The sequence below is a fragment of the Thamnophis sirtalis genome, unplaced genomic scaffold (genome assembly GCF_051295495.1).
Source record: "Thamnophis sirtalis isolate CommonGarterSnake01/CBP01778 unplaced genomic scaffold, rThaSir2_p1.2 scaffold_5, whole genome shotgun sequence".
NCBI lineage: Eukaryota > Metazoa > Chordata > Lepidosauria > Squamata > Natricidae > Thamnophis > Thamnophis sirtalis.
In genome coordinates, this window is record NW_028261385.1 from 124,583,239 (window position 1) to 124,601,158 (window position 17,920).

Here is a 17,920-nt window from a genome sequence, read left to right on the forward strand (position 1 = left end):
TTTCTTTCTTTCTTTCTTTCTTTCTTTCTTTTTTGCAATTTCCCACTCTTCAGACATGCTTTTGGGGGCTCAATCCTATTGAGGTAAACAGGGAGAAGCCCACTGCCTGCAGTAGAAGTTATTTCAGGTCCTTCTTGCATAATCACTGGGTGGGGGGAAATAATATGATGAAATTGGTTTATACTAGGTATATCTTTGCTGGGTTCTTGTATTTTTTATATATATAAGGACTTTGCCAATAATGTAGAAGCATTACGTAAGTTCATACATTCTATTATTGTTGTTTAATTAAAAGGAATTCATTTCTTTCTTAACATGGAGTCACTGCTTGTTTTCATTCTCAGGTACAGAAAGGAAAGGTTTTAAAGGCACATTGGAGCCCTTTGTGACTAATATGCAATGATACCATAAGCAGCTTATCTTGTCTTCTGACACCCCCCCCCCACAAACACTGCTGTTAAACACCATAGTTTTTCTCCCCCCAACTCTGTATATAAACTTGGTATGTTATATTACCCGCACTCTATTTATAGTGCGCATGGATACTTGGATACAGTTAAAGAACATTAATTAGTTATTGCAGCCATGTTCTCTACTTCCAAGAGATTACAGAACAGAAATTGTTTGAAACAAAAGAAAAACTCAAGATAGACTTGTTATAAGATTTCCAAATGAAAACTTGGGAAGATTCTTGAATTAACAGACCGTTCTGGCCATCAATAATGACTATTGCAACTGACTCCTTCTTGTGGCAAATGGGGAAGACTTGGTGAATAGGTGGGTTCATACACAATACAGTATGGATCCACTGACTAAAAAAATATATTAATCAGTAGAGAAAAGGTATGTTAGTTCTAATTGGTGTGGTTTAAAAACAAAGCATCCAATTTAAAATATTGTGCCACGGGGTTATTGCACGTCGACTTTTTAAACCTTAGAAGTCAAAGAAACAGAATCATCCATGAGGATCTTTGTATTGCTCCTAACTTAGTGGACATGATCAAAGTGTGAGCTTCAAAGAATGAATCATTCCTTAAACTGTTGTAGCTACAAGCACACTCATAGATAGACAACTCTCCTCCAAAAAAGAGGAGAAAACTGTGCTAAAATTATATAGGAGGAGTCATTTAGATTAGGAACAATCAACCTAGTCTAACAAGAGTTTCAAACAACTCTTTTTCTCTAATCCTCTTCCTGAGTACTAAAATGCAGACACAGATCATGCCAACTTTGCAGAACAAATTCATAAACCTCATGCATAACTAAATGGTCTGGGGGGAGAAAGAGAGAAAGGAAGGAAGAAGGAGGGGAGAATGGGGATCTTACCTTCTTGACCCCATTAAAGCCATATTCTGCAGCAAGTTGCTTGGCTTCTGCTTCTCCCGCTTTGTGAAACTCAACGAAAAAATGATTGGTATAGATGGCCCTTTGAGATGCAGAGGCAAAGCGAAGGAACCCCAGTAAAAAGAGGCCAGCTGTCTTGCAGCATGGAACAGTGCCTGTCTTCATGGCTTTTTCGGACAGGGAGTGCAAGGCAATATTCGTGGGCTCAATAACGGGAATAAAGCTAAGCAAAGGATGATATGGATACTCTAAGGGGACCGGTCACCGGGCTGGCTGCAGACAACCAATTTAAGCGGTGCTCTGCTTTAGCATCTCACAGCCTCGAGAAGAGGGGGAATCCGATGGGCTGGCTGCTCGTGGAATTATTCCGATGGGTGCGTGTGCGTGTGTGCGTGTGATGCCAGATCTGCATTTTTCAGCTCCTCCTCATCTATAATACAGAGCGACGGCGAAAAGAAAGCGAAGTGAGGCCGCAGGGCTGCCAATCACTTGGAGGCAAGAGAGAGCGCGATCCTCCTTCTGCCTCGTAGCAGGACGCCCTCTTCAGCTGGCTGGGGCGGGGAGGGAGAGGGAGAGAGGGAGAAAGGCTTGCGCGGAGCAGAGGCAAGCCTGGCCGCGCTGAGCGGATTCAGCACCCTGGAGAATTCCTCCTTTTCTCGGAGCCGGAGCGGGGCCGAGGGCGGGGGGGGGGGGGATCCCGGAGGGAGGCAAAGAGAGCTCCAATCCGCGGCCGAGTTCTCTTGATTTTATGGAACTCGAGGCAAGGCTGAGATGAGAGGCGAGACGCCCGGTCCGTCCACATCCCCCGGGAGTGCCCTCGGCTCCATGATCAGTATCACATTCCTCCAAGGATTCCTTACTCTCCAAATCATATGCTCGCTAGGCTCCCCCGCTTAGATTTATTTGAAATTCGCTTCTGTGAGCGGCTTTCGTCTCTATTCAGGAGGGTAGGTTGCTCTCGCAGTTCAGCAGCAGTAGCAGGGTTGCAAATAAAAACAGCGCATAACGGATTCATCGTTTATTGCTGCCATTTGAAAGTCTCCGTAGCGTTTGTAAATAAATAAAACAAAAAAAACCAGGGGAAACAATTGTTCATTGGTCTGTTAAACCACGACTTGAAAAGGAGCCAACACGTTTTACTTTTTAACTCAACTCAGCTTGTACTTTGAATGCATAAAGCAGTTGAGGTTTTGATTCTCCCTCTAACTCACTAGAATTTAAGGATTTGGGAAATTTAAGGAGGTATCTGAGTCAGACTAGTGGGTGGACGGGGAATTCCTTGGAATTGAGAATTGGCTAACTTTTTTCCTGCATTTATTGTTATTCTTTTTGTTGTTGTTTGGTTTGTGTTTTTTTGTAGCAACATAGTCTGGGCTTTCCACAAATGCATTGTTGAATATATCATCTAAGGTTTTCTGTTTCTCTCTCTCTCAGCCTATCTTGCAGCCATTTGAACAATAAATTGAAAGATGGAGAACTGAGCAGAGTTCTCTACCTTCTCTTCATATCAGATAACTTTCAGCAAATGTTGAACTCTACAGAGTGCTTGAAATCTGTAATTGAGACCAGGAGATGGTTTAAGAATCCCTGGATCAATCCTATCATTAGGTGGACTTCAGAGTTTGCCAGAGATTGCTGTGGGAAGCAGTGAAGATTCTCTAAGCCCTGTGGGGATTCTTTTCTGTTGGATGACAAGGCTGTGTACTGCATGTTTCACAGGTGATGGAAACTCCTTAAATTAGTCTGCTATATGGCAAATATTGTCCTAGTGCCGGCGAGACATTCAACTCCCATGTTCTCATTAAGTTCTGCATGCACAATTGGAGGGGCAGGGCCTGAGACGGGAGCTTCCCCAAGCAGCTTATCATAGGCATTGAAAGAGCTATTTTAAAAATATTATTTCACAGCAAGCTTTTCAGTAGATTATTTCCCAAGATCAATTTAATCAATTGAATAGTGCCATCCAAATGGAGAAATGAGTCCAGATCCAATTTATTTTCACAGTTTTGAACATAGTTAGATTTTAAATACATCCAAAGCATTTATTGTTTCTCCTATTTAGCCAAAATGACTCCCATGGCAGCATATAAATATCAGGATCATTTGAAAGATCCTGACCTCAGGTTTCTAAATTAAAAGACATGACCAGCTCAGGAGCACATCCTTCCTCACTCAGGTTTCCTAACTAGTCAACAATTTGCAACTGAGTAGTATAAAAATCAGGCTTAAGATTCATGGATGCAACCATGTGATTGTCAGAGAAAGGTCAGTCTAAAAAATACCTAAAAGGTCAAATGCACACACTGATGGCAGGTTTGACACTTACCAAATATCAAAATATTGCTAAGTATCAAAACATCCACACAAAAATGAGACCAGAAATTTCTAGTTTAGTTATTAACAAATTTGTGAATGATTTGTCCTCAATTAAATAAAAAGGTATGTCTTTCTACAGTTTCTTTCAATGTGAAATAACTGTAATATATTGCCATTAAGATACTTGCAATGCAGCCAGTTCTGCTTCAGCATCATGGATGGAGGAACGTAAAGAGGTATGGATCCAACACTGAATACAGAAACAATATTGACACATTAAGGTTGGATAACTTGATTTAACAATTGGAAACTTAATTCCTGTTCAGTCAGTGGGAAATAAGCATCTAGGGCTGCATTCAAGACCAATTCAAAGTGGGGAGGTTTCTGAAAAAAACAAATCCAGTCTTCAAGCTACGCAATATCTTTCTCAAGTATAGACAGAAATTGAAAAATAAGGAAGCTTTATTTCAAGCTGCAACATTGACTTTTTAATAGATTGCAACCTTCAAAGGAATTTAGTTAGATAATTTGAACCTGGGAATAGACTTTTGAGCATATCAAGGCAGAACAATCTTCCCCCTTCCACCCTCCCTACTCTCTTTTTCTGTCACATGTAAGTGTTACATGCACAAGTCCACACTCTCTCAAATTAGCCTACCTCTCAGGAATATGGTGGGGAAAAGTTGGAAAAGGCAGTTCCATGTACATTTTTGCTCCCAAAGAAAAGATGCCAATAAATAAATGCATTCATATTTATACAGATATATATGACAGCCAAATATGCAGCCTGTAAAAGAAGATTTTCCTGATATTACTAAGTGCAGTTAACACTTCTCTTTTCTCCACTTCTCTTGTACAATAATACTCTAGATAAGCAAAACAGGAAAGCTAGCATTGTGCTCCTTATACCTCAGGCCTCAAAATATTATACATCTCCAGCTAGACTCAATGGAATTTGTGAAACAGATTTCACTTGGCAATCTTTTTCAGTCTGAAAAGTCCAGCCGCAAAGAGATGCAAACTCCACTGAAAAGAAGTATTGTTTGGACCTCCTTAGTGATGTTTCCCATGGGCAGAAAGACTATTCCAGGTCAACTGAACTCAAGAACCATTCTAAATCACCACCATCATCATTGGTTCTTCAAAACATCAAAATTATGATACTTGACATTTTCTTCATGTGCAGACTTCCAGTCTTGCAAATATAATGCTATTTTCTGCTCCAAAATATCTGTCAGTTCCATTTTTCTTTTGCTTCTCTCCTCTAGACAGATGAAAGGACTTTAAAAAATGAAGAAGGAAAATAAAGATGCCACAGTAATCCAAGCTAGTAGATAGAGACTGGGGTTGGCTTGAGGCAATGCATGGTGTTTGGAGTCAGTACTGCTATCAGAATTTCAATGGAAGGAAGGGAACAGACACAATCCAGGTTTTCATGGAGATTGGATCAATTATGAAAAAGAGCTACCGTTCACCAGTTGTAAAAATACAAATGAATTGAAATAGAAAATATACTTTTAAGATGAAATGAGATTTTTTAAAATATAGCAATTATATTTCTCTTATAATAGTTGTTTTTTAGTCTTTTTTTATATTTTGTCTGAGAATTCTTGATCCAATTAATTGCCAGTCATTCATACATAGTTCCAATTTAACTTCCACCCTCAAAAAAGCATGTCCTTTTCCATCACTTGACTAGTAATGCTATTTTTGATGCCCCTAAATATGATTTTTGCTTAGAGATCAGATGTCCTTCATCCCTGTTTTGCATAAGAATGCTTAATTTTGTCATTTTTCTCTCTTTGATTTAAAAACATCCATTCCTGTGAAATAACTTTTGAAGCAGTTCCTAGAACTTGTAGAAAGTATGTAGAAACAAATTACTCTAGTGGTTTGTCTAGTAAAAATTGTTAGATTTAATATATTTGTCAAAAAGGGATGTGAATGCAGATGTGTGGGAGAGAATGTGTATACTGTAGATCAATTTATTATGTCAACAATACTAAAAGCAAAAATAAGAAAACCCTAACAAATAAATGCTCACTTCCTCATTGATTCTCTATACCATGTAAATAATTCCTCATTGGCTTTTAGGTATATACTGTGTACTGTATACTGAAAAGACTGCCTTGCAGGAGAAATGCATATATTGGACAATTCCATAATCTGCAATCTATTGAAAAAAGGAAAATGAGGGAGCCAAGAAATCATGGGCTACACTAAGCTTTATAAATGCATGGGAATAAGTAAATTGTTTTCCTCTCATTCCAGTGTTTTCTGCAGAGGATGCTGGTGTAGTGAATTCCTGCAGGGAGCAGAGGGTTCATCATTTGATCTGCATATTACTTTCCAATTTTGCCTTCTATGATTTCATGAAATAATATCTACTAAAGAAGCAGATACTTTCTCAAGGATTTTCCAAAGAAATCCAGATCTTTGGAAAATGGAAACAGTTTTGTAATCTGTTTGACACAAATACATCTAGCTGTGAAATACAAAACCAAAATCAACCCGGTAGGTTTTCCATAATCCATTTAAACTATGAGCACACAGCTTAATCCATCTCGCAGAAAACCAAGTGGAAATAACATGTGTTAAAGATAGATTGAGCTATTCAATTTTCCCTGAAATGCTTGATTAGAATAATAATGCCATAGAAGTTAACCAAAGCTGTAGAAAGAAGCTGTGGCTGATTTCTTCTAATAATTCAAGGTTTTGTCTGTTGGATACATTTTCTCCAGGTTGACAATCTTTAGAAGGTTGGGAGATTTCAGCCACAGGCCTATATAGGCTCAAAGATCCAAAACTGAAGTCCCAACACATCTGGAATACTTTCGTTTGATAAAAAATATTTAAAGCAACACATCTCAATTCCAAATGCAAAGGGTTTATGACCCTCAGATGCCTTGTGAAAATGAACATGAAAGCATAAGCAAGCAAAAACAACACTGTAACTATCCTCAGTTGGGTGGAATTGCTTCTATCACTCATTGGCTATAATTTGATTCCCCCCCCAATGTTCTTGTTGTTGTTGTTGTTGTTGTTGTTGTTGTTGAATTCAGTGTTTAAAATTGTGATCTTCAATTTCTATCCTCCTCTGCTCTCTATAGTACAGGGAAGAGGTTTGTTTTATATTTATATTTCTAATTGTAATATTTTGTAATATTTTGGTCCACACTTATAATTAGCATGGTGAACTATCTTAGAGGCCCTCAGTTAAAAACTCATTGCAGTATAAAAACTGGAAAAAAGAAAAGTAAATTCAATAAATTGCAGCTACCAAATCATTAGAATTTGATTCATGATTGGCAAAGTGATCATCGGGTTCCATGTTACATTTTATTTTTAAAATGATTGCAGGGAAGCATCTCATTTCTAATAAATCAATTCTCCTGTGTTTTACATAACCATAAAAAAACATGTTCCATAACAATTGGTTTCTGAAATATGGTCACTCTTATTAATTTGTTAAAATGGCCATGAACTGTCACCAAAAGCTAGGAACCTATCCACCCAATGGAAAATAATTCGGTCCAATTAATACAGCAGTGAAATTAAACATGCACTATTTTGCATCCCATTGCATTATGACATTGAAAAACAAATAGATTTCATACTTTTTTTTGCAAATTAGGAATGTCCACGTTAATATTTACATACTCCACAATATTCTGAAGAGATAGTATGAATAATAATCCTATTGAGATAAGCGCAATCCTGTTTTCAGTGCCTGTTGGAGATTACTGTATTTTTCAGAGTATAAGACGCACCCTTTTTCCTCAAAAATGAGGCTGAAAATCTGTGTGCATCTTATACATTGAATACAGCATTTTTTGCCTCCCAAAGCCATGCCCCCTTAACCAAAATGGCTGTGCATAGCCTTATGGAGGCTTTTAGAGAGCTCCTAGGGGCTGGGGAGGACAGAAATGAGCAAAAAATGGACCGTTTTTTGCTCAATTTTGCCCCCTCCCCCCAGCCCCCAGGATCACTCTATAAGCCTCTATAAGGTTATGCATGCAATTTCCTGATTAAAAACGGGCCTGTTTCATGAAAAATGGGCTGTTTTTTGCTCGATTTTGTCCCCCCCCCCCACAGGAGCACTCTGCAAGCCTCCGCCAAGGCTATTCATACCTTTTTTTTAAAAATGGGCCCGTTTTCACAAAAAACAGGCCGTTTTTGAGAGGTTTGCAGAGTGCAAAAACTTTTTTTCCCTTTCAGAAAGCTCTTTAGTTAAAGTGATTGATGAGAATTAGATTGATCAAGTGCTGTGCCAGCAGAAACAAAGCCTTGGTGCTGCAGATTGTCAGCAATTTCCTTCTCCAGCACATGGATAAATACACCTGGAGACATCTACCAATCTACCTACTCATGCTCCCTACCTACCTACCTACCTACTGTATTTTTCTCTCTCTCTCTCTTTCTCTCTCTCTATCCCTCTATCTACCTACCTACCTACCCTCTCTCTCCAGGAGACTATGAGTTCTAGTTCCACCTTAGGCATAAAGCCATGTGGATGAGTTTGGGCTGGTCCCTCTCTCTCAGCCCTAGGAAAGAAAGAAAGAAAGAAAGAAAGAAAGAAAGAAAGAAAGAAAGAAAGAAAGAAAGAAAGAAAGAAAGAAAGAAAGAAAGAAAGAAATGGCAAACCACTTCTGAAATCTTGCCAAAAAACCTGCAGGGATTTTTGCCTCATTAATAATTATAGTTCTTTCCTTTTTTTACCAATAAGCTAAAGAACGAGTGGTATGATTTTAAAAAATGTATGAAACATGTGAATTCTCCTAGAAGCAATGTCTGGATCAGAGGTGGTATTCAGCCAGTTCTGACAGGTTCTGGAGAACCGGTAGCAGAAATTTTGAGTAGTTTGAAGAACTGGCAAATAGGCTGGCCCCACCCCCTCTACCTCCCATCCTCCCAGCTGATCTTCTTTTGTTGCCCTGAACAGGAGAACGGAGCTGGAAAGCAGGTTAGTGGGATGGGCAGGGAGTGGGGAGTTTGCAGTATCCTTCCCCTGCCACACCCACAAAGCCATGCCCACCAAGCCATACCATGCCCACCAAGCCATGCCCACAGACCAATAGCAAAAAAAATTGAATCCCACCACTGGTCTAGACTCAAAGCTTTGTTACTTATTAATTTATTGGTAAGACGACTGTATGTGATATTTCCTATCACTGCAGCCTTTACCATAAAGGAACCAAATAGCTCCGGGTTTTTTACCTCCAGTATATATCTGGGATGGGGGTGGGTGGGGAAATCCTCTCCAAAATGTCAGTGTTTTAAGCTACCATTAGATAGAACCAATGATCAATAAATGACAGTTCCATTTGCATTGGACCTAAGAGCTAAGAATAAGCATGCTCTTGAATCAAGAATTGTCAGCAGGAGATCTAAATCCCTGGAAGGATGCTAAAAGAAGACAACATTGGGTTAAAGGGACAAGAAGACTGAATTATCTTAGACTGTTTCCAAATCTCTTATTAAGATTCAGGCATGGGGGTCAGGGTTCAACATATATTTGTAGGAACACTTTGATCAAGGAACACTACCTAATCTAAGAAGGAGGAGACAGACTTCTCTCTACATCCTTAGAGGAACCTAGAATGAAATTAACTTTCATTTTGTTTGCAGGAAAAGCAGCTTTCTGGAAAGACAAACACTATTCACAACAGCCTGACTGTAAAGCAGATTTCTGGATTTTAATTAGCTTTTGTTTTTAACTGCCTGACATCAAAAATACAAGCACTTTTTTAAACTACTATGCAGGCAATGTAGGTTGAGCTTCTCTCTCTCTCTCTCCCTCTCATCCTCCTTCATAATGTATCAACATCTTCAAGTTCTCTGATTAAATATTATCAATCTTGCACTGTGCACAGCGATAGATTGAATGACCTTCAAGATTCCTTTCATCATTGTAATTTCTCTATCAACCAGTGACCCATATTTCCTGATCTTTCAGATAATCTGATCCATCTTTCATGTTTCTCTTTGTTTGCAGAATTTCCTCCTAGGTGATTTATTTCAAGGACAAGCAATCTTTCAGCCCCTGGGAAGGGCACCTGCTTTCAATTTTATTTTGGCAGTCAGTGGGTGGAGCAGTGATGCAATTGAGGTTTTTTTTTTAAAAAAAATGTGAGAGTAATTTATTTCTTAAAAACAAACAAACTTGAGGGAATAGGCCAGATGTTTCAGCAAGATTTTCTGATATTGGTCATCTATACCAGAGTGCCAAAAGCAACTTATCTACTAAAATATGTGGCAGGTATGAAAATATATGTGCTTTAGAAGACTTCAGTCATTAAAAAAAACCTTACACTTTCTCTATAATCCTAGACTGTTCCTCCACTTGCAGGACATTTAGCCCACCTTCAGTGCATTTGCAAAATTCACATTGAATTCTCAGCAGAGATACATCTGCCTTTCAAAATGTTCTTATGAGCCATGTGCTTTGATTGTTATATTTTCCAAATCCGTTCATCTTGCATGCAAATGATCTGCTGCTTTACTGGTACCAGACACTTTTGAAAATCCATGTTACCTACTCATGCTGCCAATGTTCCATGCAAAGTATCGCTTTTTGTGTATGCTAAAATTATGGGTATGGCATTTGCTGAATCAGAGGCAGTCTGGAATTTTTATTTGCTTATTTGCATAGTGACTAATTATCAAATTATCAAGCAACCTCTCTACAAAGGGTTGCAATTATGCAATCAATATTAATAATAATGTTAATACGTATCCACCCTGCACAGGAAAACAAGTCATGGATTTTTCCACAGCAGAAAATGCATTCTATATTCAGCAATGAAATCCCTTTAAAAAAAATGGTGTGAGCATATAATAAAACCTTGTAAGTCTGCAAACTCTTACGATGAACAAAGCCACCAACCTTTGTAGCAAGCAATGTCATTAGTTGCTCGAAAATCAGTGCCCTTGGACCTTCAAAGGACAGATGCCATCTTTCTGGACAAAGTGCCACGTAGTTTTGCCTTAATTTACCAGCACTATATCATTACAAACATGATCATTATCAGAACTGGTTATATCTGCTTTAAGGTTAAGTGAGATAGTAGCAATTCAGTTTGTACAAGGGCAGTAAACAACAACAAAACCCAAACAAAAAAGAGCTCCATGTTTTTTGAGAATCTGAAAAGATCCAAACCTGCAAAAGCAAAGGAGAAAAACTTTAAGCATTCACAGTTCCAGGGGTGAGATTCATTTTTTTTTACTACCGGTTCTGTGGGCATGGCTTAGTGGGCATGTCATGGTTTGGTGGGCATGGCAGGGGAAGGATACTGCAAAATCCCCACTCCCTCCCAATCAGCTGGGACTCGGGAGGCAGAGAATAGAAGAGGGTGGGACCAGTCAGATGTGGCATTTACTGGTTCTCCGAACTTCTCGAAATTTCTTCTACTGTTTCTCCAGAACTGGTTAGAACCTGCTGAATACCACCTCTGAGCTGTATAGCAACTTTTGGTTATTTGGTTGGTTGGTTGGTTGGTTAGTTGGTTGGTTAGTTGGTTGTTTGGTTGCTATGTTGTAAACTATGTTGTATTATGTATAAAGTGCAGTAGAAGTTGTACTATTGGTGTATAACTGCATATTTATCTCATTTCTTCCAAGAACCCAAAGAGATATCATTTAATCTCAGAAAAACCATATAAAGCTCAGATAAGGAAAGAGGGTGTGTTCTAAGGATTGAGACCTATCAACCTAACAGTTACAGACCTACCTCATGATGAAGCTTAACTCCAGGCAAATGTTCCAATAAATGGGTTTTAGCTAACTGGTAAACTGATTGCAAGCAATTTGCTGCTCCAATGCTTAAATATTCTCACCTTAAAAAAAAAAACACAATATAGGAAAAGAATATTTCATGGAGTCTTTCTCCATGAATATGCTAATGTTCTATGCAGGGAGAATATCTTGATATGGAGTCCTGAATGTACAGGTGTAGATATCCAGGTACAGATTTCAAACTTCAATGTCATCTGGACCAGAATGTCAAATACAACTTATTTATTGAAATGTACATGTTAACATAATTCATCCATGACATGCTCTTTATTAAATAAAACAGAATGAAAACCTTAATAAATCTCCCAACTAACATATGCCATTTTTTAAAAACAAAATAGGGACTAGATTGTTTATATGTATGTATTATGGTAAGCACATTTCTAATTGCACCCAATCAAAGTCAACCAGCATATACACAGGCTAAACAAGTGACATGATTGAGATTCTTCCTTACCCTTCCCCAAGCAGAAAGCAATGGTCCCCCCACACTCCCACATGCCATGCTTTCTTAGGTAGTCACATATAACATACTATCTACTCATCTTTGGTGGAAAGACCTCTTACTAAACTGTAGCATAAGCTGCTGATTTTCTAATTGTACTGAATGGTGGTGGCACAGTGGTTAGAATGCAGTATTGCAGGCTAATTCTGCCAACTGCCAGCAGTTTGATTCTCATCAGCTCATTAAATCAGCCTTCATCCTTCCAAGGTCAGTAAAATGAGGATCCAGATTATTGGGGGCAATATGCTGACTCTGTAAACCACTTAGAGAGTGCTGTAAAGCACTGTGAAGCAGTATAGAAATCTAAGTGCTACTGCTATTGCTGCTCTTACTCTTACATCTTACCCAAGATGGTGGCGCGCTTAGACGCTGTGGCTTTGAGCTCCTGGTGTCACAGTGGAGTTAGGCAAAAACTAGTCTACACCTGCAGGGAATTACTAAAGATTGACTCTTCTAGTCAACTAGATATCACCAGCGACTTCCAGCAGTCTCATAATATACCGACTGTCATACTAAGACTACCAGGCTCTCCATGGATCATTGTTGGGCCTAGGAGGCAGTGAAGAGAGCAAAAGCAGAAGCGGGGAAGCAGAGCTGGTTTGCTAGTTCAGTTATGGAAGTAGCCTCACAGACCAGCATTACCAAGCATTTTTCTAACCAATTCTAGACCCTTTGTCCACAAAACTGATGAACTAGAGCTATGGATGGCAGCAAATATGCTCATTCGCGACCGCTGTGTGATGACCATCACAAGAGACCTGGCTTCATCCACTTGTACTGGATGCGTCAGTGGAGCTAACTAACTGCACCACACACAGCTTTGACAGAAACAGCAATTCTGGTAAAAGCAAAGGTGGAGGACTTTGTATTTACACACATAATAACTAGTGTACTAACAGTAGAGTTGCTTATACACACTGTTCTGCAGATGTGGAATTCTTAACTGTCATTTGTCAGCCATTTTATTTACCTAGAGAGATTTCTGTTATCGTTATCACTGCTGTCTATATTCCACCTGATGCAAATGTTAGCGCAGCGCTCTCTAAGTTACATGACGCCATCGAGAGGCAGAAGCAAACTTACCCTGAGGGTGCTTTTGTCATGGCTGGGGATTTTAATCAAGCTGGTCTAAAGTCTGTCCTCCCTAAGTTTGTGCAGTGTACCACCAGAGATAAGAATACTTTAGACCATATGTACTCAGACTTAAGACAGGAATATAAAGCAATCCCCCTCTCCAATCTGGGTACATCTGACCATATCTCTCTGCTACTGTGCCCAAAGTATGTTGCTATCCTATTTCTCTGAGAATGACTTTCTTTGGAAAAGATTAGTAAGTGGCCCAAATATTTGAGAGTTACTAATGACATTTACTTGGTCATCCATTTAATTTAGTGGCATTTATTTCTAAGAATCACCATAGTCTGATAAGAGTAAGCACTGTAATTTGTCCTAATGCTTTGCATGCCTCCTTCTATAGGAAATGGTTTACACAGGACGGATGTAGCCGACCACAAATTGTTCTTGACACCTGTAGAATTTGCTTGTTTTGTACTTGCTTGAAAACAGCTAAACTAGGGCGTACACGTGAAACTTAGGAAACGCGCAGTTATCAATTCTATTATTGGTCCAGATGCATAATTTGTAACCAATGACATTTGCAATGTTTGAAAACCTAATTTGCGTATGAAAGTTTATATATTCAGCCTTGCTACATAATAAAGTGGTCATCATGTCATTCACCCAGAGAGATCGTGCCCTCAAGTTCTTTCTAGGATTAGCTTCGTGGGTGACCCCCCTTGATTGTTGTGCCCAGGTGCCGCCCTGGAGAAGCCGTTCCCTCCGGGGACGGACTGAGGCACTAACAAGTGGTGACCCCCGACGTGATTTTTTCCGCCGGACCGACGCAGTCTCGCCGCTGCGTGCCTGAGACCCCATCGCTTACCCGCGCACTCGTCGTCGTTCGTGGAAACGACTGATCTTTCGTAAGTATGGGGGCGGGTCTGTCCAAGGAGCAGGTTAAAAGAACTTGGCCAGATTCTCAGAGCTTCTAAAAGTCAATTAACAAAGAAATTTGTCTTTCCTACCAAATCTGAATTACGCCAACTGTTAATACACATTTGGCAAAACTGCCCCTCCTATCCTCACCATGGCTCCCTTAAACCTGGACCATGGGTGAAAATAGGCACATATCTCCATCAGGAACCGCGTGCTCCTTCTCCAATGCTCCTGACTTGGAAGGTCATACTTGCTGCTCTTAGACTCCATCATTCTGATCCTTCTCCTGTTTTTCCCATAGAACCCCCTGATCTTACTCCCCCACCTCCTTATTTAGATCGCCCTTCAAGTTTTGTTCCGTCTGTCTCCTCTCCCTCTGTTTCCCCCCCTCCCTCTCCTTCTGTTTCTGACATTTCGCTCACATCATCTCCCCCCCCCTTCTTCTGATCCTGCCAGCGTTTATTTTGCTTCCTCTCTCTCTCTCCCCACCATAGTTGGCAGTGCTGTGGCTCGTGGTTTGGCTTCTGCCCGAGCCGATCCTTCTCTTACCCCAGATGATCTGGAACTTCTTTCTGCTTTTCCCGTTGACATAACGGGCGCTGCTCCTGTCTATGAAGCCCTCCCTTTTAGAGTGCTGAAAAATCTCAGACACTTGTCCACTATTTCTCAGATACCCACCCTTTTTGCAGCCCTAATTACAAAAGCCCTTCCACTCCAGTGGAAGCCTCCTTCAACAGCTTTTTTAATTCTTGCTAGTCTTTATGTGACTCAGATTATAACTTCTTTGTGTGAGTCTTATCTCTCTTCTTCTGTTGATTCACAACTTTTGTCTCTGTTTCTCACTTTACAAGGTCTTGTCTCCTCTCGCTGTTATTTTTTCCATGTCTCCCATATCTGAAGTCATCAGCCCTTCCCTGGGCCTCTCCAGGAAGGCAATGATGTTGCTGACGCTGCGGCATCAGCCCCCCCACCCCATGTCAATGTTTGTTCTGCTATCACACCTTGGGATAGCCACTCTTACTTTCACCAGAATAAAAAAGCGCTCATAAAACCATTTGGCATTACTGCAAATGAGGCATCAGCAATTATTCAACTATGCCCCACCTGTAGCCAGCAGGCAAACCCTCTCCCTATGGGAGTTAATCCCTGAGGGACAGAGTGTTGCCAAATTTGGCAAATGCATGTTATACATGTTCAGGCTACATTATGGCATCCCCCCAAAGGGGTGAAGCCACCAAACATGTTATTAATCATTCGATTCGGACCTTTGCATCGCTGGGACGCCCAAAAGAGAAATTTGGCATTCCTTATAACAGCCAGGGTCAAGCGTTGGCTGAGCGCACCAACCAGACATTAAAACATGCCCTGGACAGATATATTGGCAATAGGGGAAAATGCCCCCTGGCCTCCCAGCAGTGCAACACACCGGCAGCCCATCATCCTTGGCAGCGACTCGTCATTTTGCAGCTCCATCTACTGCAGACACCTCCCGTCCACCTGTCTACTATCGCTGCTTGCCTGACTTGACGTGGTGAGGACCTGCTGACCTGCTGATCTGGGAAAGGAACTACGCTGCAATCCAATTAAAAGACAAAGTTCTCTGGATTCCAGGACAGCACGTAAGACCATATTTGCCAAAACCACCTATACAACCACCTACACAAACACAGAAGCAGCCTGACCATTACCAACCAACAGGAACCACAGCTTGAGGCTGTCTCTGTCTCTGACCTGGAACACAGAGCAGAGCACCCTTCACCCTCCACTCCCCCGACTGGCTGCCCTGTCTTTCGCCGCAGATCCCCCTACTATGCGTTTGGTTGAATGCTACCTGTTGTCATTATTTGAACCAGTCCGGACAAATTGAAACCAGTGTGGAAAAATTACATGATACCGTTCAAACAGTTGGACAAACATACAAAGCCTTGGACTCCTGGTAGGATTGGATGACCTCTTGGTTACCAAATTTTAACTGGTTGGGAAATGTTTCCAAGACCGTTATAACCCTTGTTGCTTTGCTGATATTGTTGTGTTGCTGTATTCAATGTGCACCCTCTTTATTAACTATGTGTAAGAATATACTCTTTAGCTTGGCTCCACAGACCACATGGAGTTACATGAACAGTCAACCCCTTCATGGGGAAAGATCCCTTCCGCATGCCCAGCGATGAAGAGGGAGACGCTGCCTTTTAACAAAAACAGTGTTGGAATTCATTCCGGGTGTGTGTGTGCAGGGCAGTTTCTGCTGTCTGAAACACACATACACAGGGATGCAAAAACATCGCACCAGAAACATCCTTCCGGCCTAAACGGCCAGGACTCATTATGCAGCCTCGTGTAACATGAATTATATGAGCCAGCAACTCCCACACATGCCCTTTCTCCCCGCTATGCTATGCTGTAACTGTCTATTCCCCCTTTGCCATGATGTGATTTTTTATTGGTTTATGTGTAGAATGCTGTGATTAGCCCTGGTAGATGAAGAGGAAGAGTCTCTTTGACAAAAAGATAATAAAAAGAAAAGGAGGAGATGTTGCTATCCTATTTCTCTGAGAATGACTTTCTTTGGAAAAGATTAGTAAGTGGCCCAAATATTTGAGAGTTACTAATGACATTTACTTGGTCATCCATTTAATTTAGTGGCATTTATTTCTAAGAATCACCATAGTCTGATAAGAGTAAGCACTGTAATTTGTCCTAATGCTTTGCATGCCTCCTTCTATAGGAAATGGTTTACACAGGACGGATGTAGCCGACCACAAATTGTTCTTGACACCTGTAGAATTTGCTTGTTTTGTACTTGCTTGAAAACAGCTAAACTAGGGCGTACACGTGAAACTTAGGAAACGCGCAGTTATCAATTCTATTATTGGTCCAGATGCATAATTTGTAACCAATGACATTTGCAATGTTTGAAAACCTAATTTGCGTATGAAAGTTTATATATTCAGCCTTGCTACATAATAAAGTGGTCATCATGTCATTCACCCAGAGAGATCGTGCCCTCAAGTTCTTTCTAGGATTAGCTTCGTGGGTGACCCCCCTTGATTGTTGTGCCCAGGTGCCGCCCTGGAGAAGCCGTTCCCTCCGGGGACGGACTGAGGCACTAACAAAAGTATATCCCTCTTAGGAAAAGGATACAACCAATATTGAAAACTGTCAAAATCTGGCCGGAGGGAGCACTCTGCCAGTTGCAGGACTGCTTTGAGACTACCGAGTGGATTATATTTGAACATTTGGAGCTGCAAGAATTCACTGACACTGTACTCTCATACATTAAAACATGCACAGACAATGTAACAGTGAATAAGCACATCAGAGTTTACAGTAATCGTAAAGCCTGGATGTCAGCAGAGGTACAATCACTTCTGAGAGCCCGAAACTCCACCTTCAAGGCAGGAAATGAAGACAAATACAATGAAGCCAGGGCAAACTTGAGAAGAGGCATTAAGGCGGCTAAACAGAAATACAAACAAAAGGTAGATAAATATCTGGAAGATAATAACTCAAGACAGGTGTGGCAGGGGCTACAACACCTAACCAACGATAAGGGCAATACGAAAAATAATAGCCAATGCTAATGCCCTGCTAGTAGAGGAGCTAAATAGCTTCTTTGCCTGCTTTGAGGTCAAAAGATCAGTCTCTGAGGCTCTATCCCAAAGGCACTCTAACCTCCAGCCGCTCACCCTGGATGAACATTAAGTGAGAACTGAACTGAAGGCTGTAAATCCCAACAGAGCTGCAGGTCCAGATGCGGTGTTGGGGAAAGTGGTTAAAACCTGTGCTGATCAATTAACAGGGGTCCTGACAAGGATTTTTAACATCTCCCTGCAACATACTAGAGTCCCATCAGGCTTGAAAGCGGCCACAATTATCCCAGTTCCGAAGAAAGCAGCCATAAAAAGCTTGAATGACCCATTGCACTGACGTCTATAGTGATGAAGTGCTTTGAGAGACTGGCCCTAC

At 40.7% G+C, this 17,920-nt stretch overlaps 1 protein-coding gene across 1 annotated transcript in view; it reads right to left on the minus strand.

The window, feature by feature from the left end:
- The window catches only part of PCSK2 (proprotein convertase subtilisin/kexin type 2), a 114,160-nt gene extending 112,332 nt beyond the window's left edge, over nucleotides 1-1,828 (minus strand). The window contains exon 1 of the mRNA XM_087716839.1: nucleotides 1,327-1,828. Within this exon, the coding sequence (XP_087572965.1) occupies nucleotides 1,327-1,509 (183 nt within the window). The 5' untranslated portion in view covers nucleotides 1,510-1,828. The remainder of the gene's footprint in view (nucleotides 1-1,326) is intronic.
- Between the last annotated feature and the right edge of the window lie 16,092 nt (nucleotides 1,829-17,920).